This window comes from Bos mutus, chromosome 24 (assembly GCF_027580195.1).
Source record: "Bos mutus isolate GX-2022 chromosome 24, NWIPB_WYAK_1.1, whole genome shotgun sequence".
In the NCBI taxonomy this organism is placed as follows: Eukaryota; Metazoa; Chordata; class Mammalia; order Artiodactyla; family Bovidae; genus Bos; species Bos mutus.
The window spans coordinates 43,524,775-43,550,740 of NC_091640.1; the positions used below are offsets into that span (position 1 = coordinate 43,524,775).

Here is a 25,966-nt window from a genome sequence, read left to right on the forward strand (position 1 = left end):
TAGCTGAGGAGCTGGCCTGCCCCTTCACTCCAGGCTGGGAGAGGTGACTTTGGCTGGCATCTACTCTTGAGGTGACCTGACATGCTCAGCCTAGATCAGGGGCCCTTCGGTCAGAGTATGTGCACCTAAGGACTCTGGCTCTGCACCAAGGCCCTGGCCCTTCTGCACCTTCCCCTTTGGGCATGTTGGTGTCGTGGGCATGGCCTGAGCTGGGCCTGGGACAGTGGCGATTGTCTCAGGATCCCTTGACCCCCCAGGCGGGAAGTTCATGTGTGCACTGTGCCCCTCCTCAACCTCTTCCTTTGGCTGGTTTGTGTCTATGGGAGAACTTGGAGCTCAAGTTGAGACTGACACCCAGTTCTGGTCTGGCTTTGTCCTCATCCCGCATCCCCTGAGTATGTGCTGTCCTCCTGGGCCTCCTTGTCCTCCTCCCTGGAATGAAGGGAAGATGGAAACATGGGCCCCCCCCGCTCCCCGCTCTAAGATGATATGAGCAGATGGTGATATCTGTGCTGACTTATTAAGGACAGTTTTCCTGCTTAAGTATCTGGGAAGTGTTCTCCAGCTTGGTTTGTGTAGAGCTCAGGCTGTAGGTCCTTTCAGTTCAGCTGCTCAGCCGTGTCCGACTCTTTGCGACCTCATGAACTGCAGCACACCAGGCTGCCCTGTCCATCACCAACTGCTGGAGTCTACCCAAACCCATATCCATTGAGTTGGTGATGCCATCCAGCCATCTCATCCTCTGTCGTCCCCTTCTCCTCATGCCTTCAATCTTTCTCAGCATCAGGGTCTTTTCCGATGAGTCAGGTCTTCACATCAGGTGGCCAAAGTATTGGAGTTTCAGTTTCAACATCAGTCCTTCCAATGAACACCCAGGATTGATCTCCTTTAGAATGGACTGGTTGGATCTCCTTGCAGTCCAAGGGACTCTCAAGAATCTTCTCCAGCACCACAGTTCAAAAGCATCAATTCTTCAGTGCTCAGCTTTCTTCACAGTCCAACTCTCACATTCATACATGACCACTGGAAAAACCATAGCCTTGACTAGACGGACCTTTGTTGGCAAAGTAATGTCTGTGCTTTTTAATATGTCGTCTAGGTTGGTCATAACTTTCCTTCCAAGGAGTAAGCGTCTTTTAATTGCATGGCTGCAATCACCATCTGCAGTAATTTTAGAGTCCAAAAAAATAAAGTCAGCCACTGTTTCCACTGTTTCCCCATCTATTTGCCATGAAGTGATGGGACCAGATGCCATGATCTTCGTTTTCTGAATGTTGAGCTTTAAGCCAACTTTTTCACTCTCCACTTTCACTTTCATCAAGAGGCTTTTGAGTTCCTCTTCACTTTCTGCCATAAGAGTGGTGTCATCTGCATATCTGAGGTTATTGATATTTCTCCCGGCAGTCTTGATTCCAGCTTGTGCTTCTTCCAGCCCAGCGTTTCTCATGATGTACTCTGCATAGAAGTTAAATAAGCAGAGTGACAATATACAGCCTCGACGTACTCCTTTTCCTATTTGGAACCAGTCTGTTGTTCCATGTCCAGTTCTAACTGTTGCTTCCTGACCTGCATACAGGTTTCTCAAGAGGCAGGTCAGGTGGTCTGGTATTCCCATCTCTTTCAGAATTTTCCACAGTTTATTGTGATCCACACAGTCAAAGGCTTTGGCATAGTCAGTAAAGCAGAAATAGATGTTTTTCTGGAACTCTTTTGCTTTTTTGATGATCCAGCAGATGTTGGCAATTTGATCTCTGGCTCCTCTGCCTTTTCTAAAACCAACATGAACATCTGGAAGTTCACGGTTCATGTATTGTTGAAGCCTGGCTTGGAGAATTTTGAGCATTACTTTACTAGCGTGTGAGATGAGTGCAATTGTGCAGTAGTTTGAGCATTCTTTGGCATTGCCTTTCTTTGGGATTGGAATGAAAACTGACCTTTTCCAGTCCTGTGGCCACTGCTGAGTTTTCCAAATTTGCTGGCATATTGAGTGTAGCACTTGCACAGCATCATTTTTCAGGATTTGGAATAGCTCAACTGGAATTCCATCACCTCCACTAGCTTTGTTTGTAGTGATGCTTTCTAAGGCCTCCTTGACTTCACATTCCAGGATGTCTGGCTCTAGGTCAGTGACCACACCATCGTGATTATCTGGGTCGTGAAGATCTTTTTTGTACAGTTCTTCTGTGTATTCTTGCCACGTCTTCTTAATATCTTGGGCTTCTGTTAGGTCCATACCATTTCTGTCCTTTATCGAGCCCATCTTTGCATGAAATGTTCCCTTGGTAGCTCTAATTTTCTTGAAGAGATCCCTAGTCTTTCCCATTCTGTTGTTTTCCTCTATTTCTTTGCATTGATCACTGAGGAAGGCTTTCTTATCTCTCCTTGCTATTCTTTGGAACTCTGCATTCAGATGCTTATATCTTTCCTTTTCTCCTTTGCTTTTCATTTCTCTTCTTTTCACAGCTATTTGTAAGGCCTCCCCAGACAGCCATTTTGCTTTTTTACATTTCTTTTTCTTGGGGATGGTCTTGATTCCTGTGTCCTATACAATGTCATGAACCTCGGTCCATAGTTCATCAGGCACTCTGTGTCTATCAGATCTAGTCCCTTAAATCTATTTCTCACTTCCACTGTATAGTCATAAGGGATTTGATTGAGGTCATACCTGAATGGTCTAGTGGTTTTCCCCACTTTCTTCAATTTAAGTCTGAATTTGGCAATAAGGAGGTCCTTTAGGTTTTATCAAGTGTTTGGATTTGCTGAGGTGACATTTTAAAGGATGGTCTAATGGAATTGCCTCCTTCCCTGTTTGCATCTTGTGTACATATTTGAAGCGTGTTTTACCTCTGATTACCTGGAGCCCATTGAGCTGCCCAGAGCTCGACGGCTTTGAGGTTGTGTTATAACAGCTGCAGATTGTCGTACACTCAAATTCCAGAGATGAAGAACAGTGAGAAAGAGCTGTACTGTCATGCAGACAGCCCTTTGTCTCAGACTTGGTTTCCATGCAGATTTTCTGGGCCCGTTTGCTGTGTCCTTTTTGTGCACATATGTCCTATCTCCCTTGACCAGAGACATGGCTGCTGGGGCCTGCTTGGATTAGAAGGGACCTTTAGCTCTGCCGCTTCCGGTGTGCAAGGATGCTGTAGCCTGGCTGAGCCTGACCCAGGGCAGGATGGTGGCTCCTGTGAGCAAGTCCTAGATGGACCGGCACTGCCCAGGTCTGCATGTCTGTCCATGGGGTGGAGGGCTTTAGGCTTGGGCCAGAAGCAGACACTCAGGTTTCTTGTCCCTCTTTTTCTCACCTCTGTCTCGCTCAGAGTCCTTTGCCATTTTGACCTTCGATGAACAAGCCAGTGAGTGAAGTGAAAGTTGCGTCCGACTTTGCAACCCTTTGCAGAGAGCCCTTTGTCTCAGACTTGGTTTCTGTGCAGATTTTCTGGGCCTGTTTGCTGTGTCCTTTTTGTGTACATCTGTCCTATCTCCCTTGACCAGAGACATGGCCGCAACTCTTTGCAACTGTACGGTCCATGGAATTCTCCAGGCCAAAATACTGGAGTGGGTAGCCTTTCCCTTCTCCAGGGCATCTTCCCAACCCAGGGATCGATCCCAGGTCTCCTGCATTGCAGGTGCATTTTTTATCAGCTGAGCCAGTAGGGAAGCCCAACCAGTCGGTAGTTGAGTTTTTTTTCCCTCTGGTAAGCAGTGTGGCGCACTGCTACAGTGCTTTACTTTGTCAAGGGTGGGACCATCCCTTCACCCCTTGGTGCTCCTTACTGTGAGGGTCAAGCAGTGTGGGGCCTCAGGCGGGGCCTCTTCGACCCAGAGCCTGGGGCTGGTCTGTCTGGTCTGTCTGGCCGTCACCCAGGTAACCGGCACGCCAAAGAGGCCAGCAGTCCATGGTGTGTGGAAATCAGAAACGAAACTGAGGTGCTGATCCTTGATGCACTGTGCTTGCACTTGTGTTGCTAGGTTTTTAGAAAAGGAGATTTGACTTCTCTATTGACTTTGGCCTCTGTGCCCAGTGTGTGACCTTGTGTTGCCTAAACCTCGTGTCTCTGCAATTGAGCTTTCATGATAGGGTTTGTCTGTGGAATGCAGTTCTTTTCTCTCCTCAGTGATTCTAGGGACACTACATTTCATATGAATTTTTGTGAACAAGTGGTAAACATATTCTGCAGCTTAGTTAGGTTTTGTGGGTGTTCACGTTTTAAAAAATGTCTCTTCCTGTGGGAGTGTTTTTCCATCTTGCATGCTCTATTTCCTTAGTAACTGTTGCTCTGTTATGGGAGGGACTTAACCATATATTTCAAGTGTAATGTTGAATTGATTTATTTCCTGGTTAGTCCTGCCCATGTTCTTGGTGTAAACAGCACATGTGTATGTGTGTCCATGACAGGGTGATGGTATTGTGCTTGTGTAGAGGGGGCTCTTGAATGAGTCCAGGTTACTCTGTGACCTTGCATCCTGGGTAAGTTGCCTCTTTCTCTCTTTATTCTTCCTCTTCCCTCCAGGTTTTCCTGATTTGAGTGTTACCAGGGTGTTGGAGTGACCTGAGACTCAGAAGTAATATGGGAAAAACAGTGGTTGGAAGGGTCAGAGACCAGGTTCTGATCCCAACTCCTGAGCACTCATTTCCGGGCAGAGTCTGTGGCCTCTGTGGGGTTAGAGTCGTCCCCGCGGTTCAAGAAGTTTCAGAGCAGTGAGCTCCATGGGCCTGTGTGGGTGCTTTGCTGTGTAGTGACCGTGGGGTGGTCACACAGGCCCTGCCCCTTCAGAGATCAGAGCCAGAGGAGAACAGCCTCTCAGCCTGGATGCTGTCAGCTCCGCTCGGGGCGGCAGACTGGTTTGTAGGGTCAGCCGAGCCTCTCTACTCCTCCTCCCAGCACCAGTAGCCTTGGTCCACTCACCCATCCAGTAGACCAGCGGCCTTGGCCCGCTCCTCCGTTGTTAATAGGCTCATCCTACTGATGCCTGGCAGGCAGCGCCTTAGGTGCCCAAGGGAAACACCCCTATGCAGCTTGCTGCCCCACGGAGGGATGGCTGAACTGTGAGCACCCTGCAGCTCTTCTAGGGCCCTGAGCCAGATCACCTGGCTCTGTCTGCATGTAGCCCCAGGGGTGGGCGAGGGGCCACCTCTGAGACCAGAAAGTAAGTAGGGCCTGTAATGGTGGGAGGCAGGCAGGACTGAGACGTGTTTGGCTTCTGCAGCTTTTTCCTGATTTTTGACTGGTTACTGAATTGTGAAAATGAACATGTGGTGCCTCTGCTGACTCTGGGTCCCAGTCACCCCCGCCTTGTTTCTCAGCCCAGTGGAGACCCACCCCTCTTTCTGTGTGTTTTTAGAAAGGGCATCTTTTCTGTGTTGTTAGTGGTTAGGAAGAAAACTGTTATGGCACTTAACAGTTCAATTTTTGCTTGAAAATGCTTGTAAGGAGACTTCAAATGTATGTAGGAATATGCTTGTCATCAGTCAGTCAAGATAATCGAAATAAATGCTGTCCCTTCAGCCTGTGTTGGGAATCACACATGTCATTCCCTAAACATCCAGGCCAAGACCATCTATGCCCAAGACCTCAGGGAGTTGTACACACCTGTCTCCATCTCTCTTTTCTGAAGAAGCAAAGTTAAGCATTAGTGATTGTGACAGACAGGAAGAGAAAAGAAAGGAAGAGTGTGTTGTTTCTTCTGTTTCAGTCCACACCAGCCTCAGTCTTTCCTATAGCCAAAAAAACCTTTGGTTGTTGTTGTGTTGTTTTTTTTTTTAATTGAGGTAGCATGCCTTTTGTAACAAAACAAGATAATTAAACAAAACTCCTCAATAAAACAGCAAAAGCCTTACTGCACTTGTGTTTCTCTTTGAGATCAGGGAAAGAGAACAAATACAGTCTGGTATTCCTGTGCATTGAAAGCATCCTAGACCAGAGAAAAGGTTATCAGGGTTGTAGGGCAGGTGGACTTTTCTGTTTATCTGGCAGTTCTGTTCCCTGAGGTGGATGGCTCCAGGGCACATGGCACTTCAGATGCTGGTGTTGGCCTGCGGGATGCTGATAACTGTGGGTATTAGTCATTCGGTATGGAATGTTTAAATTCAGAGAAAGAACATTTTCTCACATTTTTCAAGCACTTCAGACCCACCAATTACATAAATGATTTTGAATTAAATTTTTTACCTATTCATTAAATTTAAGGACTCCTACTGGGCTGCACTTCATTAACTGAGATTATTACTGCAAGTACATGAGGGCAATGCAGTTGAATTTCTTTTGTAATATAATTAAGGTGCTTCGTTAATACATAAGGCCTTCCTTCGGTTCGTCTGTATGTTTATTACCTTATGTTTATAGCAGGAGGGTTTTAACAGAGGGCTTCTTTCTGTTATGTGCTGTTTTCTTAAATATTTTCTTTTCTCTAGTTTGAAAAAGAGGAATAAAGTGATATTTTCTAAAAATTGACTATAAATTGATTAGCATGAAGTGATAATAATGGAAAAAAAGATTCCTTTTCTCCAATACCAGAGATTCATATTTGGGATTCTGTTTTAAAAGTCTGATCCTTTGGGCTTCTAACATTCTTGTTGTTGTTGTTGCTTCTTATATAGTTTAACAGCATTAAAATAGCTGATAAGTACCTATAAAGTACTTTTATTATCATGTTCTATGTAATATATATGAAACAGTTTATAGGTTAAATTTGCTTTTCCTTCATATTCTTTCAAGAAATTTATCACTGGCCTTTGTTCCCCCCCAACCCCCGCCCTTCGGGGGTCACTTTTTGAAGCAGCTCAAGCCCCGTCCCTCCTGGTGTGCCGGCAGCATGGGTGTGGACCTCAGATCCACTTCCAAGACCTCGGGAAGCTGCTGAGGACATGGCTTTCTTCTCCAGGTGTCTGTGTTGGATGCATGTGACCTTTGTCACTGTTCTTGGAGCTGCTCGGAGCCTCTGGCAGCGTCTTGTTCCAGGGACAGGACACCCTCATCCGGCCCCTCACAGAGCAGCAGGAGAGGTTGCCCCACCGTCCCAACAGTGTGGTTTCAGGCATAGCTCTGGGGGTGTCTTCGTTTTCTTTCTTGGCCTCTGTGGTCTACTGAATTCAGGCTTTACAGATCATCAGGAAGGTGATCTCTTTCTTTTTAATTTCAGCAAGGGGAGAGGCAAAGCACAGAGAGCTGCAGATCAGACCTTCCTGACCCTCCCTGCCTGGAGCAGCTGAGACCTCTGGAGAATGCTGGCTGTCAGGCCCTTCCTCTGAGGTGGGAAGGCTGTTGTCCATGGGACAGCTTCCTGGCTCCTGGGTCCACCATGGCCTCCATTCTTTGACTGGACAGCTGACGTGACCAGTGCCCCCAGCGTGTGTGCTGCTGGACTGGGTGCCGTGTCAGGTACCACCTGCTCTCGGGCTGGGGGCCAGGCTGGTCAGCGTCAGATGCTCCCAGAAGCCAGACAGCAGCAGATGGCCTCAAGCAAGCTGAGATGGAGGTGACCTGAGGCCTCCTGGACGTTCCTGGGGACAGGACAGCTGAGGAGCTGGAGCCAGGCCTGCTGGGGAGCAGTATGCAGGAAGCTGGCTCTCAGGCCACGAATGCTTTCACAGGTGAGAATCCTCCATGCTGAGCTGAGCATGTTATTTCACTCTTAGTAGGTAACGAGACGCTGAGCAGTTCTAGGAGCTGAATGTGTGTCTGCATTTAGGAGCTGAAGCCCTACAGTGTCTTGGGGCTCAGGCTGCCACGGGAAATAATTTTGGCAAAACTATGGTGTTTTATCCTTTTCTGTAGCAAGGAATTTGAAACAGCATCAGACATTTTGTGATTCTGCTTTGTTGAGTCATAGGGCACACAGTGTCCCACGAGCCACTGCCCCTGAAAAAAATCCATCCCTTGCGGTGCATATGTCAGGGGGTCTGTCTGCCCAGAGCTGGGGGACTCGGAGGGAACAATCACGGCCGATGTGTACGTTCTCCCTCTGAGCCTCACCCGCATGCAGGCGGTAGTGGGTGGCAACTGTGAACGCTGACCCGTTCCTGTAAGGACTTTTGGACGTGCCCCTCTCTGCCCCGTCTGGTCTGCACCCCTTGAAGGGAACCGCTCTGTCTGGATGGTACACAGAGCCAGGGCATGATCAGGGGCTTTTGAGTTGGGTCTTGGTTCTTTGTCTGAATCACTTAACATCCCAGGAAGCCACTAATTCTTATGGGCCTTTGACTCCTCATTTATAAAATGGGGAACTTGAAGCTGAAGAACGTCATGGAATCCAGGGAAAACAGTTTTACATAAAAGAGGTTTTTTCCTATTAAGGGAGGGATGGTGGGAAAATTATAAGAAATGACTGTGTTTCTCACTCTGAGAGCCCCACGAGTTTGTTGGTTTCCCGGTTGTGTATAGCAGGCAGGTTGGGGTGTCAGGTGCCTGGAGAGAGCTTGAGGCTCGGCCCCCGCTGCCCGCCCTGCTTGTGGACGCTCACCAGGGCCAGCCCTGCTCCCTTTGCTGGTTTGACAGCCAACAAGGCCACGTGCAGCTCTCACAGAAGCACGGCTGGAGCAGCTGAGCATGTGAAACACAGGAGCCCCCTCCTGGAGGCCCAGGTTGGGGAGGGCCCCTGGCTGATCAGGGTCCAGGAAGACGAGTGTGGTGGCTGCTTCAGAGGAGCATGTGGAGCTCAGCTCGCCAGAACCCTCCTCAGCCGCCAAGCCTGGCACGGAAACCCGTCCTCCAATTGATCGCTGGGTAGTCAGAAGCACAGGTGACCACCTGGACTTGGGACTTGTGTCTGAAGGGGCAGTGTCGCGGGTCCAGGCCACTCCAGGCAGACAAGGTCAGAACCGACAAGCTACTGCCCTGGTTCCAGGACTTGCTGCTGTGGCATGAATTCATGCTTTCATGTGAACATCTGTTTCCAGAAGCTCATGGCTTGGCAGTGGAAGTTGCCCAGTAGCTAAATCTTGAATTAAAAGATTTTTATCTCTAGTGACTTAAACAATTTTAACCATTTCAATGTGTTTCCCTAACAGTTTCTGGCATTGCAGGGATTTTTTTTCTAATTAAAAAGAAATTTATGAAATATTTTAAAGTCTTTTTGATTTTTAAGTGAAAAACACAATTTTTGGAATGCCAAATCTAGGTACTTTTTTGTGAACAGGAGTCATAAAAGTTCTCATTTATGTAAGTATTCCTAACTCTTTGCAGACATTTTTATAGCTCTTTGTCAGTGCTGCTTATAATACGTTTAGTATATATAGTGAATGAAGGAAACACTGAATATTTGTCATGACTGGAAGACTCTTGAATAACTAAAGTTTCTATTTGGTGATCCCAAAGCATGTCAATGAATGAATAGCATCAGCCAGGTAGGGACTCTAATGGCTATGTCCCCAGGCTTTCTTGTCAAGCACTTGGGGAAAAGTGATTAAAAAAACATGCTTATCAAATTTGCAGATGACTGGAGACTAAAGGGAATTGCTGACCCTGGTGGCAGAATTTAAGTTTAGAAATAAAGCAATATTAAAATATGAGGAGGAAGTCTCTGGCAGTTCCAGTGGTTAGGACTCCATGATGTCACTGCCAAAGGCCTGGGTTCAATCACTGGTTGGGGAGATAATATCTCACAAGCCTTGTGGCATGGCAAAAAGAAGAAAAAAGATAGAGTAAACCAGTCCCAGAATAACACATGGTTAAGTAACTATGATATATCATTGTGATGAAATTCCCCATAGCTACTACAAAGGATGTTTTAGTGTTTCACGTTCTGGAGAAATGCTTATATTTTTAACTGAAAAAAGTAGGTCATAAAGCAATAGGAAGAAGGCGATCCTTTAATTTTTATACTCAAAGAACAAAGACAGTATAGGTGGATGTGCACCAAAATGTTACTGGTGGCTACCTCCGGGTGATAGCAATACATAATGAGGTTTCCTTTCTTAGATTTACTTATCCATATCTTACAATTTTTCTTTTTTTTTAAGTAAAAACGAAAATATCAAGATAATGAACCCAAAATAACTGTTCCTTTGTGATAAAAAGGAATAATTATTTGTATGTGTCCAGTATAGTTTAATTTTACTGCTTTATAATATTAAAAGAGTGCATCTGAGAACAGATACTAAACCCCTGGCCATTTGCTTTGATACCAGAGGTCGATGAGGGGGTATGTTACTATTTCTTTCCTCATTTAGTTGTGTGACCTTGGGTGAGTTTCCTAACTTCTCTGGGCCTCAGTTTCTATGTGAAGTCAGGAATTAATATGATGGTCACCTGTGTGATTTGATGACTCTGTACCTCTGGGTCCCAAAGTTCAGTAGTTGTCTTTGGCTGGAGGGTGTCTTTGTAGAAATCTCATGGTTATGTCTTTGTAGGACCTGAAGTGTAAACAACAGACTTCAGACTGGTCCTCACAGGTTTCATTTCTACAAGAAAGGCATGGGAAGTCTGTGGCCTTAAGATGGGTTTTTCCTGTTGTGTATAGGTCCCAGGATGAAGGGAGAATGGCAGGGGCTGGGAGAAGGACTGGGACCATCTTGGTGAAAGAGACTGGCCAGCTTCAGAGCCACATGCAGGCTACGTGCCAGGGTTTTTGTTAGTAAAGCAAAAAACTCTTCTGTGTCTACACACAGCACTCACAGTGCTGGCCACCAGCCATGTGGGTGTTTCCTGCACCAGGCAACTGCGACAGCTTGATGTCCTACAGCTTTGTCGGGTTTGACCCTTTCTGCCGGAAGTGGCCCAGACCCGGAGGCACTGCCCTCTTCAGACACGAGTCCCAAGTCCAGGTGGTCACCCCTGTGCTTCTGACCAACTGGCTGATCAATTGGAGGTTCTTGTGGTCCCTCCTGAGATTTGGTAGACTTGCTGGAGCGGCTCACAGAACTCAGGAAGGCAGTTGAATAATAATGTTACTGGTCAAGAAAGGCCAGGGCACAGTGGTGTAAGGAAAGGGTGTGGAGCCTGACATCCTCTCAGGCACCACCTTCCCCAGACCTCCCATGATTACCAGCCTGGAAGCCCTCTGACTCTGTACTCTGGGGTGTTATGGAGGTCTCATCATCCTGGCAGGAGTGGTGAGCTCACTGGCCATTGGGATGGGCTCAGTCTCCAGCCCTTCTCCTCCAACAGAGGCCTGAGGGTGGGGCTGAAAGTGCCAGCCTTCTGATCCTGTGGGTGGTTCCCCTGGCAACCAGTCCTATCCTTAGGGGCTTCCCAAAGTCACCTCATTAACCAGGGCCTTGGCACGAATAACAAAAGACACCTTCATGGCTCTTACCATTTAGGAAATTCCAAGGGTTTTAGGAGCCCTGAATCAGAGCTTTTGTGATTTGTGATTTATGACTGAGACCAAATATATATTTCTTATGATAAATCTCAATGTCATGGTCCCAGCCCCCACCCCCATGGTTAGTGTGGCCTGGGAAATGACTTTTACTTCCTCTTTTAAGTATATTTTACTAAAAAGCCAGAGATTTCAGATTCTGTTATTTCTTGATCAATATGCTGTAGGGCCAAGACACGCTTTGGAAACTAGAATCCTTTCTTGAACATTTCAGATGTGTGATTTTGCACTGTGAACTTGACCCTTCTTGTCAGAGGTGCATGCTGTGTCTCAAGCAGCTTTGCTGTCAGTTTACATCTGTGCCATTTGCTGTGCTCCTAATGCTGTGTCTAGAAGTCTGAGGGCATGGGGTGCAGTGACCTGTGACCTCGGATCTGGGCTCAGCCTTGGAACCCTCTCTGGCCTGGACTGCTCACCTCGAGCGTCCACTGTGCCAGGTGTGGAGATGTTCACAGTGTGAGTCAGCTGTCAGAGCATGGTCCACAGGAACTATTGCTCTATAAAACTTTCTTCCCCAAAACTATGTTTAGTTGTTATTTTAAATTTGCATTTAGATTTTTTAAAAGTAATTATACAAATTCAGGCCTGGAGAAGGGCATGACAACCCACTCTAGTATTCTTGCCTGGGAATCCCATGGACAGAGGAGCCTGGCAGGCTACAGTCCATTGGGTTGCAAAGAGTTGGACTTGACTGTAGCGACTAAGCCTGCATGTATACAAATTCAGGAACTGTTTTAATGTGCATTTCAATTGTAATATTTTAGAAATGCATGCAAAGAATGGAAATCATTAATATGTGGGTTATAAAAGTAATGAAAGAAAAATATAGTTTTGAGAGAAACCTGGTGAAGACATACTTTTGTTTGATATAAAAGTAGCTGTGACATGGCACCCTCATTTATGAGGGACAGACGTGCCAGTCCTGATGCAGAGGGGCCCCTGCGGAGATCATGTGGACATTATAACTGTGGCTCCCAGTCTGTCTGTTTTTTTGTGATTGTTACCTGTTACCTATTTAGCTTTGGAAAAGTTTTAAAGTTCACATCTGCTCTGGTCAAATCCAGAAGTTACTTCCATGATCCCCAGTCTGTTTTTTGAGGTGCTGATAATGATTATAATATCAGATATGTTGTTAGCTTCCATTTGTTTGTACGTGTGCCACGAGTCAGACACTGTATTGAGCACTGCATGTACGGCATCTGTTGAGTCTTCACAGCAGGTATTTTATATGTGAAGAAACTGAGCCTGAAGGAGACTGTGCAGTGCAGCTGGTTGACAGCAGAGCTGGAGTTTGTGACCAGGCCGGTAGCCTTGGTGAGAATGTGCGATCTGAGAATGGAGGCCGTGAGCTCACAAGAGGGTATCACCACTTCTCTGAAGACAGCGCTGGCATGATAACTCAATCTCAGCCACAAGTCTTGTTCTCCATCTCATACGTCAGTACCACAGGCATGGAGGTTATGTCGAGTGAGAGGGTGTCGGTATGCAGGTGTGTGGGTGTCTCACTGGGGACCTTTTGGCCTTGGCCCACCTGGTAGGGTGAGTGTGAGGACCCTGTGCTCCTGGACCCTGTACCACTGACACCCCTGTCCTCTGTAGTGGATGGTTCGCTTAGTGTGAGAGACGGCTCCTCCCTTATTAATCCTTTCCCCTGGACGGAGTGAAGTTTTGTGATGATCTTTATATAGCTTTCAAGACACCAATTTTCTGTTTCTTTATGGCAGCTGGTAAAGTTGTGTCTGGTTGTGCAGCATGTTTCATGCTGTGGTGTGATTGGGACTCAGACCGCCCACCTGACTGCTGACACCTGTTGAGTCCCCAGCCCTCAGGTGACCTTGAGACCCCAGTTGATGAGGATCAGGTGTCTTGACTGGGAAGTGGTGCTGAGGTCTTGTGGCTTTCTGAGATGATGGTGGCCTGTAAACCATCTTGATTAAGTGGTGACATGAGTGATGTGACCAATCCCAGCGAGGCATTTTCTCTGTCTTGGAGACGACGGAGGCTCTGGCATCTGTAGGACCCAGACAGGACAGGATGTTGAGGGACTAGTCTGTTGTCTGTCCCAGCCATGCCAGGGAGCCTGCCCTCGGTAGTGCTGGACTGGCCCATTCTAGAGTCCCAGCGTATTCGGCCTTCCTGCCTGCCCTTGACTGGGAGCCTGGTATGGGCTGGGGCAGAGCGTAACCCTAACTCTCCCCAGCGCTCAGACCCGCCCCTGCTCACTGTGGGACCTCAGTGTGTGGCCCCCTGGTGCACTGGTAGGGGACATGCAGGGTGGCTCACAGGGTGAAGTGCGTGTACTCCAGGCGGACGGTCCATGAGGTGAGTTATGATGATGACAGTGCTCAGATTAGTGTGTGATGATTGAAGGCGGATTTGAGTCCTTGACCTTTGGAGCCCAGACACTGATTCAGCAATAAAAGACAATGACTGTTTGTTAATGGCAGTTTTAGGCCAGGACTGTTGGCCTCTTCTCTTTCATGTGTCCCATAAATTTAATGTGGTCTGATGTACTACGGAGGATAATAAAGCACATGGTGCTGGGGATTTTAAGACTTTTCTCTGGGAGTTTGCCTTCAGTTTTCCCTCTGAAGAGTGTTTGGGAGAGAGCTCTGTGGACAGCACCCGGATTTGTTTCAGATGCATGTGCTACTGTGCATCAATGCTTACCATGGAGGCGACCTGAGTGTGCTTCTATGGCTGCTGCACTTCCACATTTATCAGAAGCATACATGCAGTCTTGTTCAGTCACTGTGTCTCATCTGACTCTGTGACCCTGTGGACGAGACACAGCCTAGGTGCTGCCCTGGAGTTGACATGGAGGGCGTCCATGGCCTGGAGTGCAGTGATGGGGCCAAAGCCTGACCAGATTTGCTGAGAAGAAACAGGCCTGAGCCCTGGGAGTGGAAACATGCGAGTGCGGCCCAGAGCATTGTATTTTAAAGACGCGGAGGTTACAGCATGTTTGTGATGCTGCTTCGAAGGATCCCATGGAGGTGGTATTGATGATCAGTGTGTCCAGAATGATCAATGTGTCCAGTCAGTGTATTGATCACTGTGTCCACTGGTGATCAGTGTGATCCCTGTCCAGAGTTCAGCACCTGTCATTAGGATAATCATTAGAATAATGAAGAGTGAGCACCGGAAGTACCAAAGGGCTCAAGTAGAGTGTCATTCTTTAACATTTCTTTTTTAAAACTGTTGAATTGTGGTTTCTAAGAATTGAAAGGACTTTTAGAATGTAAGGCAATAGGTAGCTTTCAGATTTTTCAGCTGGAGGATGCTGTCTTACAGAGGAATCTCCAGGGAGTCTACCTGCGCACAGACTTAGCAATCCTGTGGGGACACTCACTGACCCCAAACCCCATATCCTCTGGGCCCTAGGCTATCAGAGGAGGATGCAGAGTCACTGCTTTAATCCCAACACCACGTTGACCAGGAAGCAGTTGAGAGGCTAAGAGTCTTGTTCTTGCCTGAGGAAAACAAAGTGTTTAGTTTAAGAGCTGAAGGAGAAACTCTTAGACGGAACTGTCTGTTTCATCCTTGGCACCTGTGGCCATGCTCCTTGCCAGAGTAGTGAGGACTCTTGAATGAATGACTGAAAGAGTGGCTTGAGGGAAAGAGTCCTGAGGCTCAGTGGTCACAATACCTGAGGGTCACCGCTGTACTTTCACCCCTGTTTCCCCTGTTGGGGCCCAGGTTTATGCCGTGAATGCCTATGTAGCCATCTAGTGGGTCCTGCAGGTTGGGTGTGGTCCTCAGGGACGTGCGCACATGTCAGTGGGCAGTTCAGAACTCTTATTGCTCCTCTGTGGAGCTGTTGTGAGTGGGGTGTGCAGGGTTAGTCTTGATGGATGTGCGTTAAATGCTCAGGGCTGTGCAGTTAGATCCTTTTTAGAGGCCCTAGACTGAGCGACTTCACTTTCACCTTTCACTTTCATGCACTGGAGAAGGAAATGGCAACCCACTCTGGTGTTCTTGCCTGGAGAATCCCAGGGATGGCTGAGCCTGGTGGGCTGCCATCTGTGGGGTCACACGGAGTCGGACACGACTGAAGCGACTTAGCAGAGGCCCTAGATCCCTGGGTCGGGAAGATCCCCTGGAGAAGGAAAAGGCAACCCACTCCAGTATCCTTGCCTGGAAAATCTCATGGACGGAGGAGCCTGGTGGGCTGCAGTCCATGGGGTCGCAAAGAGTTGGGCACGACTGAGTGACTAACACTTACTTATTAAAGCCTGTAGATACAGTACCAGCCTGGTCATCAGCACACCGTCTGGCCCTCAACATTACTCGCACTGCAGGCCGTGGCTCTGCGGGATCTGCGCTCCTCTCCACCCCAGCGCTCTGCAGCGGGTCCTCAGGCAGGAACTGCCAGCTGGTGTCTGTGCTTTTACTGCTGCTCTTCCTGGGGGTGCCCCCGTGAGCTCCGTGCCTCAGAGTGTGACTGAGACGGTGGGGCTGGAACCGTGTGTCTGGATTTCTGTTGGTATGATGTTATAGGTACTTCATTATTGTGGGTTTAGAATTCTATGAACATTTGGTTTCAGAGATTTTTCTCACTTTAAAATAGGCTTTATATTTTTCTGATTATAAAATGGTACACACAAGTCAGAAGGAACTACAGATTACCAATGATCCCAGCACCCAGAAGTGTCACTGTTTGTGTTTTGGCGAGCATCCTTTCAGACTGCTTCCCATGTATTTGATACCTTGCATGTACTGATGTGCCTTTTGTTTGCAGAGAATGTTAAGGCATTCTTACCTGCTTCCATGGGTGCTTCTATGATAGTTCTAAGAAGCTAATGAGAACACTTCTGCACATTCTGTACACAGGAAAACACAGAAAAGCATTCATACATTCTTTCATTCAGTGCTTTTGAACGTAGAAGAGAAATAGTGCTATTTGCCAGTTCCAGTTCTGAAGGACTTTTAAAATACCCGATGGTGTTCTGATGACGGCTGGGTAATTTTTTCAGGCTGCTCTGAAGGGTACTTGGACTGGAAGTCTGAGGCAGAGTACCTTGGACTGTTCAGAGCACATTTTTCACTGCTGCTGCACTGGCTCCTTCTTCCTTGGTGGCAGTGAAGACTGACAAGGATTTTTTTCAAGCAAAGAGCTCCATAACTGTGACTCTTGCTGGGCATGTTGTGTAAAGAAAGCACCTGTGCTATTATTATGTGGGTCCGAGGTAGGGGGTGAGTGAGGTCCGGCAGGCTTGAGTGCTCCTGGGCCCTGTCTGAGCTCGGTTCTCTGGGTTCTCTAGGTAGATGGGTTCCCAGACCGTCACAGCATACAGACGGGGGAGGAGAAGTGGCAGCTGAGGAGCCTCAGGCTGGCATTGACAACTCCATGCTTTGTGTTGTGCTTTTTCAGAGTGCAAATTCACCTGCACCAGCGGGCAGTGCTTGTATCTGGGTTCCCTGGTCTGTAACCAGCAGAACGACTGTGGGGACAACAGTGACGAAGAAAACTGCCTCCTGGTGACAGAGCACCCCCCTCCGGGCATCTTCAGCTGTAAGTCCTTCCTGCCCACCTCGCGCCATTCAGCTGTGGTGTGTTTGCAAACGGTAGGCGGCCCTGACCCTGGGATGTGGGAAAGATGTTGTTTTTGGTTAAGAGAAGAGGTTTGTGTTGTCACAAAGGCAATGTTTTCTTTTAGGATAGAAAGAGGGTATGTCTGAGAGTCAGAAGTTCCTTCCACTTTGAGCAGCCTGTGTTTTGTTTGGGAGAGGCTTTCTGCTGCATATCTGAGAAGCACTGACTGATCCCAAGAAATAATTATTGACTTAGTATTCTTCATACTGGTTTTAGAGAATTTTTGGAAGTAATTTTAAGCCACTATTTTAAAATAATTTTAAATAAAGAAGGATATATAGAGTCTGTGTTCAAGCATGTAATTAAAACAAGAAAATAGAAAAAAAAAGTTTGTTGGGGGTTTAAAAAGGTTGTAATTGTGTATTTTTTCTATTTGGTACTGGAGTGGGTTGTTTCTCAGGTAAAGTCCCAGGTTGAGGCTGTGAGCATTTCTTGAGCTGGAAGAAGGTGAAGTCCAAGTACGAAGTTCATTGACTGATCTGGTGGCTTTTGTGAAGAGGAAGGAGAGAGAAGGCACCTGGAGACATGGCTGGGCGACTCTGAGAGTGGCTTGTTGCGTCCTGTGTTTCGTTGTGTCCTGTTTCCTGGGCCTAAGGAAGTGTGTCGAGGTCAAGGATGCTTCACAGCACTGACCCTCGCTAGGGGTCTTTTTCCCTGCCTCAGGTCCCTTCCTCCCTGCCTCTCTTCCTTTCTCCTCAGTATTTCCTGGTGTTTAAAGCCAATTTCCAAATATCTTTTCATTTTAAAAATGTGAACTCTTTAGTTTTGTTTAGAAGCCAAGTGAAGCTTCTCCATCTATAAATGGCTCAGCATTGCCCAAAGACCTCTGAGAGTCTGTCCTAAGAGAAGAATCTCTTTTTTAAATTGAAGTATAGTTGGAAGTATAGATGAAGTATAAATTGAAGTATAGATGGCATCATGGACGTGAGTCTGCGTGAACTCCGGGAGTTGGTGATGGACAGGGAGGCCTGGCGTGCTGCGATTCATGAGGTTGCAAAGAGTCGGACATGACTGAGCAACTGAACTGAACCTGATAGTTGATTTACAGTGTTGTCTTAATTTCTGCTGTACAATAGTGATTCAGTTATGTATATATTTTTTTCCTCCTCTTCTCCATGTTGGTTTATCACAGGATATTGAATACAGGTCTCTATGTTCTATAGGAGGACCTTGTTGTCTGTCTTACATATGCTGTAGTAGTTTGTATCCTAACAGAGGAACCTTAAGATCCTGTTGGCAAACTGTTGGTCCCTACTGTTCAGGTGTAACTAGGCTTGTTCCCTTGTAGCCAAAATGTGAGGTTGTTGACAACATGCTGTCTTTTAAGAAGATGGGAGAGTCTGGAGACAGAACGACAAAGGGCAGGATGAGGGCTCTGGCTTCACGTGAACCTGGGTTCAAGCTCTTGCTTAAGAAAGGCGGCTGAACTCCTTAAGGCTTAGTGTCTCTGTCCATGAAATGGGAATGATTCCTGCCGTGTACAGCTGCTCTGGGGGTTCACATGAAGAGTGCGGTCTGCATCATCATCTTGCTGCTTGCTGTGTGCCTACTGCTGTCTGCACGGCCGGACCTCCTTCACATGAAGCATGGGCTCAGGTGTCCAAAGGCGAGTTTATCCTCAGAGGTGCTGGGTGTTTCCCGCCTCCTCTGTCCCCTGGGGAAGGGCTGAAGGGGGCTTGCTGGGCCTGGCCTCTCTGCCAGCTCACAGGCAGCTGGCCTGCTTGTCACATTTGGGTTTGCCATGGCTGGTCTGTTCTTTGTGGTACTGAGGGTGATCTGGTATCAGATCAGTGCACTTTCCTCCCCTTGGTCTGTAGCCAAGAGCAGAGAGTGTCTGCTTCCACCCTCAGCTGCACAGTGAGGCTTGGGGGAGTCTGCAGGCCCCACCAGCCTGCGTCTGCAGCAGGTGGACAGCGTCTCTAGGGGGATTGCTTGTGGGGGTGCCACTTCCTCTCTGCCTTCAGAACTTGGAATGTCACAGGACTTCTTGTCTCTAAGTCAGTGTAGTGCAGGAGAACAAAGCACGCTTTCTCCTTACTCCTGCATAGGAGTCAACTTACTCAGTCTGCTCTGTGTCTACATAGAGGAAACTCCCTGTGTTGTACTCTTTGATTGCACTTAGGGTCAAGCACAGTGGAATCGGTTTTTTGCCTGTGTTGTTGGCTGTGGGCATGCTCCCTGACTCAGGTGTCTTGATTATCTCTCTCATTTTGTATTTGCTAAAATTTAGCATGAATTAAGGTTAGAAAGAAAATGTCACTGTCATTTGTGAGGCAGCAGTGCTAATGATAGTAGAAACCCTTACAGTAACAGCTCTAAGAAACTTTTCCTTCTGAAAACAATTTTGGAACCTAGACTGTGTGTCTCACCTGCTCCTCTGCCTCGTTGAGGCACATCCCTGGGTCTGAGCCCCACGCTCTGCAAATGTGAGTGTGGGCTGTTGTGAGTATCTTGCAGGGAGAGTGGTTGGTGTATCTTTTCAAGGAAGAGGGCTATACTGTCAGCCTCACTGTCAGCTTTTCCATGTCTTCCTCTATCAAAACATTGTATTCCTGAGCACTGAAAATACAAATCAGATAAAATTATTATTTATAAAAATAAGATTTTACAATACAAATTATTATATTTACAGGTATATGTATTAAGTGCCTTCTTTGGTCATTGTACCCAGCGTTCTAGGGAATGAAGGACAACAGATTTCATTATCAAGGTGCCGACAGGCAGATTGGGGAACTAAAACACACTTGTGCAAAGATGACTCAGCATGGACACAGGGTACTGGGCCGAGCGGTCCCAGGGACTGTGGTTCCGGAGTCTACAGAGAACCATTTTGCCAGGACGTGGTCATGGTGGCTTCACGGAGGAGGCAAGTGGGGTGTCAGGGTCAAGGATGGCAGGGTGACTGAGGGGGAAGGCAAGCTGGTCATGCCACTTTCCTTCTGTCCTTGTTGCTGAAGAGATGGCCCGCGGGTCCCCAGCTGCACGGCCTGCCTATTGCCCTCAATGCTGGCCCTGTGCACTGGGCTCTGGCTCCGTGAACCTGCCCTTTGAAGCCCCTGTACTCCACAGCTCTGGCTTCTGAGAAACAGGATTTGAGGAGCGTGGAAAGAGCTGTGTGCTTTGACGGCGTTGGCGAAGGCAGGCCTTCCTCAGTCCCCCACAGACCTCAGAGTGGGGGACTGAGGGTCCCTGCGACAGCTTTGCCTCTAGTGAGTGATGGGGTCCTGATTAAGGGCGTGGCACTTCTGCCCATACTGGGGTCTTGACTGGTGGCCTCGGAAATCTCAAAGTGAAATGAGCCGAAGTTGATTAGGTTCCTGGATTCAGCCAGGATGTTAAGCCAGGACTTTTCAGAAGGAAACATTTTTTTGAGCCCAGTGTCATTTAGGGTAATAACAAACAAATGAGATAAATTCAGCACATTAAATTCTGAGCTAGATGTCTTTCTTTCCACCTTTCTCAGTTTTTTTCCAAAGGGACTAGCTCCCTCCCTGTCACCAGGCTGTGCCCCCCTGTGCCCTTGTCTGGGAGACAAGTCCTGTGGGGCTCAGGAAGGGCTGACTCCTGCGGGCCCCAGAGGAAACATGACTAAATGAAGCAGACGCGCTGCCTGTCACATCAGTGACCTGGTCAGTCTCCCAGCACAGGTTCCACCTCCTACCAGAGTGTCCCTGGCACCACCTTCATACTGTTGCTGGCTTCTGGGGACAACCCGCAGTTTGTTCCAACTATAGAGTCCAGGGTGAGGTCTTGAGTTGGCAGGCTTCAGTCTCCCCTCACTAGCTGTGGCTTTTGGCAAGTTGCTCATCCTCTTCATGCCTTGATTTTCTCCTCTGAAATGAAGACAGTGCTAGTTTTGGCATCTGCCTCAGAGGATTGCTCTGAGGATTTACTAAAATAGTTCAGGTAAAGCAGTTAGAATAATGCCTGGCACATAGGAAGTTGCACCCACCACGTCTCTTTACCTGACAGTACTTCAATGTGTATTTCCTAAGAAAAAGACATTCTGATCCATAACCATAGTATAGTTACCAGGGACCAGAAAACGTAATGTAGATACAGCCCTACTTTCTGACAGGCGGCCCCCTTAAACTCTTGCTGGTGGCCCGTCTTGTCTTTCCAAGTAGTTGTTCGTGTTTTCAGCAGAGGGCCTAGGATGAGTAGCGGAACAGGGCTGCGGAGGGCATGGTGCTGGGAGAGCCCTCCTTCCACTCTCTCCTCTTCTTAAATGTTGATGGCCGGGGTGGAGCCTTCCCTCACTGCTGCTTCCCCTGAGTCTCATCCTCGCTTACCAGAGGCGACGCAGCTCCATTTCTCTGGCGATTAGTCTTTCGAGTTTATCTGAAGGCCTGTGTCCAGGCTTCCTTAGGCTGGGGATGAGGTGGGCAGAGAACTGCCATTTGCTGAGTGTTGGCTGTTTACATGCATCTTGTCATTTATCTCAAAACCTGCAAGTCTAGAAAGGTTGCCTAGGAAACATTGCTCAGATAGGTTAAATAATTTTTTCAGGGTCACATAGCTCTTGCATATTGGATCAAGGAACTGAACTCAGGCTGTGGGTTTTTTGGTTTTAGCTTCTAGGTGTTTGTTTTTTTCATGATTTTTTTTAATAAGTTAAGAATTTACACTTCAGTTTTTAAAGGTTTGTAGGGTGAAGATCAAACAATGCATTATTATGAAAGACCATATAAATGAGTGCCCCACAATCGTTAGTTTGTGTGTGTGTATGTGTGTGTGTTAGTTGCTCAATTGCGTCCGACTCTTTGCAAACCTATGGACAGTAGCCCTCCAGGCGCCTCTGTCCATGGGATTCTCTAGGCAAGAATACTGGAGTGGATTCCCATTCCCTTCTCCAGGGGCTCTTTGCCACCCACTGAATAAACCCTATCTCCCACATTGCAGGTGAATTCTTAACTGTCTGAGTCACCAGGGAAGACAGTTGTTTATATGGCAGTTTTTGATCGATACATAGACAATGGTATTCTTGGATTAATCCTGGATTTTCAAATAGATTCTGAAACGTGAACCCAGGAGCCCTCAGATATCAAGTGTCATTGGTTTTGTTGAGATGGAGTGCTGAATCTGTCCTTCAGTTCTGCCCGGCTGTGTCCTGTTTATGTGTCCTGCAGGAAGTCCATTCCCCTTTCCGCTCTCCTTTCCTGCCAAGAGGTGAGAATGTGAACACCCACCTGGTGGGATCCAGTGAGCAGAGCGTGTGCATTTCTGCCACCGTTCACCCCTCTTGGCTGCGTGCACAGGGCCCCTTAGTCGGACGTGGGCTGTTAGCTCTCGTCCCCTGAGGCCCCTCCAGATGCCCTGTGATCAGACTGGTGCGGCCTCCATGGGGAGGGTGGGAGGTCTCCCAGAGTGCTGTGTTGCCCCAGGCAGGGAGGCTGGGGTGGTCTTGCCTCAGTCAAGGCCAGTAGGAGAAGCCTCTGGCCTTGAGCCATGCTGTCCTCGCAGCACTGTGTGTTCTTTTCACAGGGCTGCCCACCCCAGTGTCAAGTTAAAAAAAGGAAAAAGAATCCATGGCAAAACCCTTACCTGGATTGTGTAAATGACCCAAGATGGCATTTAAAGAAGATTGGGTCGGGAAGGGCAGGCTTATCCCCCTTCCCAGCCAAGAGGGCCCCTTCACCTGCCCCTTTGGTTTGTGCCTCTGTTTCTCCAGATGGATTTCTGATCAATTAAAATCTTGTAAAGTCTTGAAAGGCAGCTCAGCGTTTACAAGTAAACAAAGGCAGAGAGCAAAGGAAGGGGTTTCAGTAAACCCAGGCACCCTTTCTTCCTGCTGTGACACTAAATTTACTGGATGAAAACAACCTCTTAAGATTCACGTTTTGATTCTGTTACTGCTTTCCTGTGTGCGGGCTGTCCCACTTCAGATAAGATTTATCCACTTCTTTAAATATTTAGTAGTCTAGCGTGGATGTTAATGACAGTCTGGCAGTGCTATTTTGAGAACTGCAACAATGATAGTAATTTTCAGTGTCAGATTCCTGCTTTGCAAGGGGAGAGCAGGCAGGGGAGGGGCGGAGGCGGAGACGCGGCTGCAGTCCTAATGGAGTTGCCGGCCAGCCGCAGGCCTGCCAGACAGATGGGTCATGAATACTGTCTAGACGCCCTGCCTGCGGAGCCTGGTCTCTGAGGACACGCACTGAGACGCCGGCTCGACTAACGGGAAAGTCAGGGCAGGCTCTATGTAATCAGACAGAAATCAGTGCGCGCCGGCTTCCTGCGGGAGGGGGATGCCGGCGTTCGGTGGGGGAGAAAAAATGCCCTCTTTTTCAGGTCAGTTTTGTGCAAACTCGGCTAGTATGGGCGTTAGGGGTGCGAGCTGGGAGAGGTGCAGAGGATGGTGCTGTGGACTTGGGCCGTCCTCTACTGCCGGTTGCGAGGTGACCGCCCCAAGACAGACCCAGTCCTGGACAGCAGGCCGCAGGTGCGGGACCAGTGAGTCGTGTGTATTGCTGAGCCCCATGCTGCTCCAGTTGACACTGTCTGCCCTGACTATTGGTTTCTAGAGTTTAGTCTCTTAATTATAGAAGGTTTTAGAGACTCACCTGGCTGGCTTTCTTTTCTGCTGAATCTCTGAGCACCTTTCAGAGCTAGATTTTGTCAGGGCAGCTCTAGCTAGTGGTACTAGAGGCAGGGAGCCCGCTTGGCCTCGCAGGGACGTGGGCACCTTCTGAGGGTCACTTTACACATGTGTGGGGCTTACAGGATGGAAGTAGTGCATTTCTACCCATTGAGTGTGGTTGAATGGGGCAGGACATCCACAGCGGGAGCCCACTCTGCTCCACTGGGAGAGAGAGGCCTGGTTGCTGGACTTTAAGTCTATAGTCATGCATTAATATTTACCTCAAAAAAATTACCCAGAAGGGTCTACCGTAAACCTTGGAAGGGGCCCTCTTTGAGGAGTTGCAGAAATTCAGTCATCATAGCATGTGTCCTGTCCTGCAGAGGTGCAGTGACCGCATGGGCCTGACCCCAGAGTCAGCCACCTGGGCTCTTTCATTAATAGTTACGTCTCAGTGCAGACACCCGGGAAGGCTTTTAATTTGGAAAAAATCTTCCAGCAACCTAAATTTAGCAATAATTGTTTTTTCGCTCCTTCATCCATTCTTCTTGTGTCCTGAGAGTGAACAACAAAGGGGGAACTAGATGGTTTTTGCATCTTCCTGCCTGGAAAGGAAAAGATCAGAGATTAAAACATCTTGTAGCACAGGATCCCTGGAGAAGGAGGAATCAGAGCTCCAGGCAGTGAGCGGGCCGGCCTCCCAGGGCTGCTCTCAGATCTTTCCAGGCATCCCCAAGGCACAGCTGTCTTTCAGAAAGTCTTGTCTTTCCCTGAACTTCTTGCCTGCATCCTGTCAGCTCCATAGAGAGTGTGAATCTCCTCACTTTGGACAAGCTGAAGGGAGCAATGCCAGCTGACCACAGCCTGGGCGTCTGGAGGGTGAACCCCAACACACTGGTTCTGTCCACATCAGCAGACGTGGTGTACCTGAGTCAGCTCTCCTGGGCTTTCCTGGGGGAATGGGCTGGGACGGGGGTGTGGCCCCCTTCCTGGGGAGAGGCCCTGCCTCAGGTAGGCAGCACCTGTTCTGAAGGGGTGCCAGGGCATTTTGCTTCCTTTCTTCATCTCTCCATCTTCACTGTAGTTTCTGTGCTTCCTTTACTAACTTATTCTAAAAATGGGAGAAAAAGGAACTTGAACTAAACCTCTGACCCTTTTCTCCTTAGATCCCAAAGCGGGGAGGCACACGTTGCGGGGAGGTGGGGGAGACACAGGTACTGTTCCTGGGAAGGCGCCCAGACTGGCAGGCTCTCCCGCCGTCTGGGCTGGAAGCAAGCGGCTCTCCATGTGGCCGGAGGCGGGTGTGGCTGAGCGAGGCAGAGACAGTGATGTCCCTTCTTGAATTTGACATAGTTTCCACAGGACAACCAAGAAAATGCAACCCCTTCCTGTTACATGTGCTTGGGAGATAGAAATGCCAAGTCTGCTCCTTGGGGAGGCGACTGACCTGGATCTAAGTTCTTAAAAGCCGGTCTGACCTTAGAAGATGTCCTGGGGCATCTTCAACCCCATGAGGCTGCAGAAGCCATGGTGGCTGCCTCCTTAGGCTCTTGTGGTTTGGTGTTTGCTCTCATGTCAGGACCTTTAAGCTGGAGTGCAGGGACCGTGGACAGTGCAGGTAGCATCTCCCAGAAAAACCAGGTGCCAGAAATGATTCATGTTCAGATTGTTGAAAAGAACAGGACAGGGAGCTGGAGAGTGCTCTAGAGAAAATGTGTTTGGGTGGTTACCTGTAGAAAATGGTGTCCAGCACATCCTTTGGGACTGTCTTGTGGAGAGTGTTTCTGTGAGTGTTGGGTTTGTGAGGAGTATAGGGTGCAGGGTATGCAGGGAAGGTGGTGTGGGTGCAGGCATGCTGTATGGTCTCCATCTAATGCTAACCCACTGGCCTTGAGAAGATCCTCAAGGTTTTGGCAGTTTCTCCAGTGCTGGGTGTGGGACAGCACTGGTGGGTGGTGCCCAGGCAGACCCTGTTGTTGGGGTTGGGGTGTCTTGTAGAACTGTCTTTCCCAAGCAGCCTGACAGGTGGGGGAATTGGGAATTGGTCACGAAAAGCCAGCTTACTTGGAGATAAAGGCTGAGTTTAAGGAGCATTACTGGAGAGGTAAATTGGAGTCAGATTCTAGAAAATCAGGATATGAGGCTAAGCAGTTTTTATTCTCTTTTCTGAAGGAACTCATTGAAGATTTAAAAAAAAGATTTATTTATTAATTTGATTTTTGGCTGCACCAGGTCTTCTTTGCGGCAAGGTCTTTCTCTAGTTGTGATGCGTGGGCTTCTTGCTGCAGTGGCTTCTCTTGTTGTGGAGCACGGGCTCAGTAGTTGTGGCTCCCAGGCTCTCGAGTGCAGGTTCAGTAATTGAGGAACATGGTCTTAGTTGCCCAAAGACGTGTGGAATCTTCCCAGACCAGGGATCGAACTGGTGTCCCCTGCACTGGCAGGCAGACTCTTAACCACCGGCCCACCAG

The 25,966-nt window shown here is 48.2% G+C and overlaps 1 protein-coding gene across 17 annotated transcripts in view; it reads left to right on the forward strand.

Moving 5' to 3' along the window:
- LDLRAD4 (low density lipoprotein receptor class A domain containing 4) overlaps positions 1–25,966 on the forward strand; it is a 170,084-nt gene that overhangs the window by 103,622 nt on the left and 40,496 nt on the right. For 9 of the 17 annotated variants that reach the window (XM_070361762.1, XM_070361760.1, XM_070361757.1 and 6 more), the window contains 2 exons: positions 7,144–7,594; positions 16,697–16,837. The exons of 3 other annotated variants lie outside the window; for them this stretch is intronic. In XM_070361762.1, the coding sequence (XP_070217863.1) occupies positions 7,555–7,594; positions 16,697–16,837 (181 nt within the window). In that variant the 5' untranslated portion in view covers positions 7,144–7,554. Of the gene's footprint in view, positions 1–4,322; positions 4,472–7,143; positions 7,595–16,696; positions 16,891–16,918; positions 23,210–25,966 lie in introns of those variants that run through there. 5 more of the 17 variants (XM_070361764.1, XM_070361769.1, XM_070361772.1 and 2 more) reach the window with 5 other exon arrangements.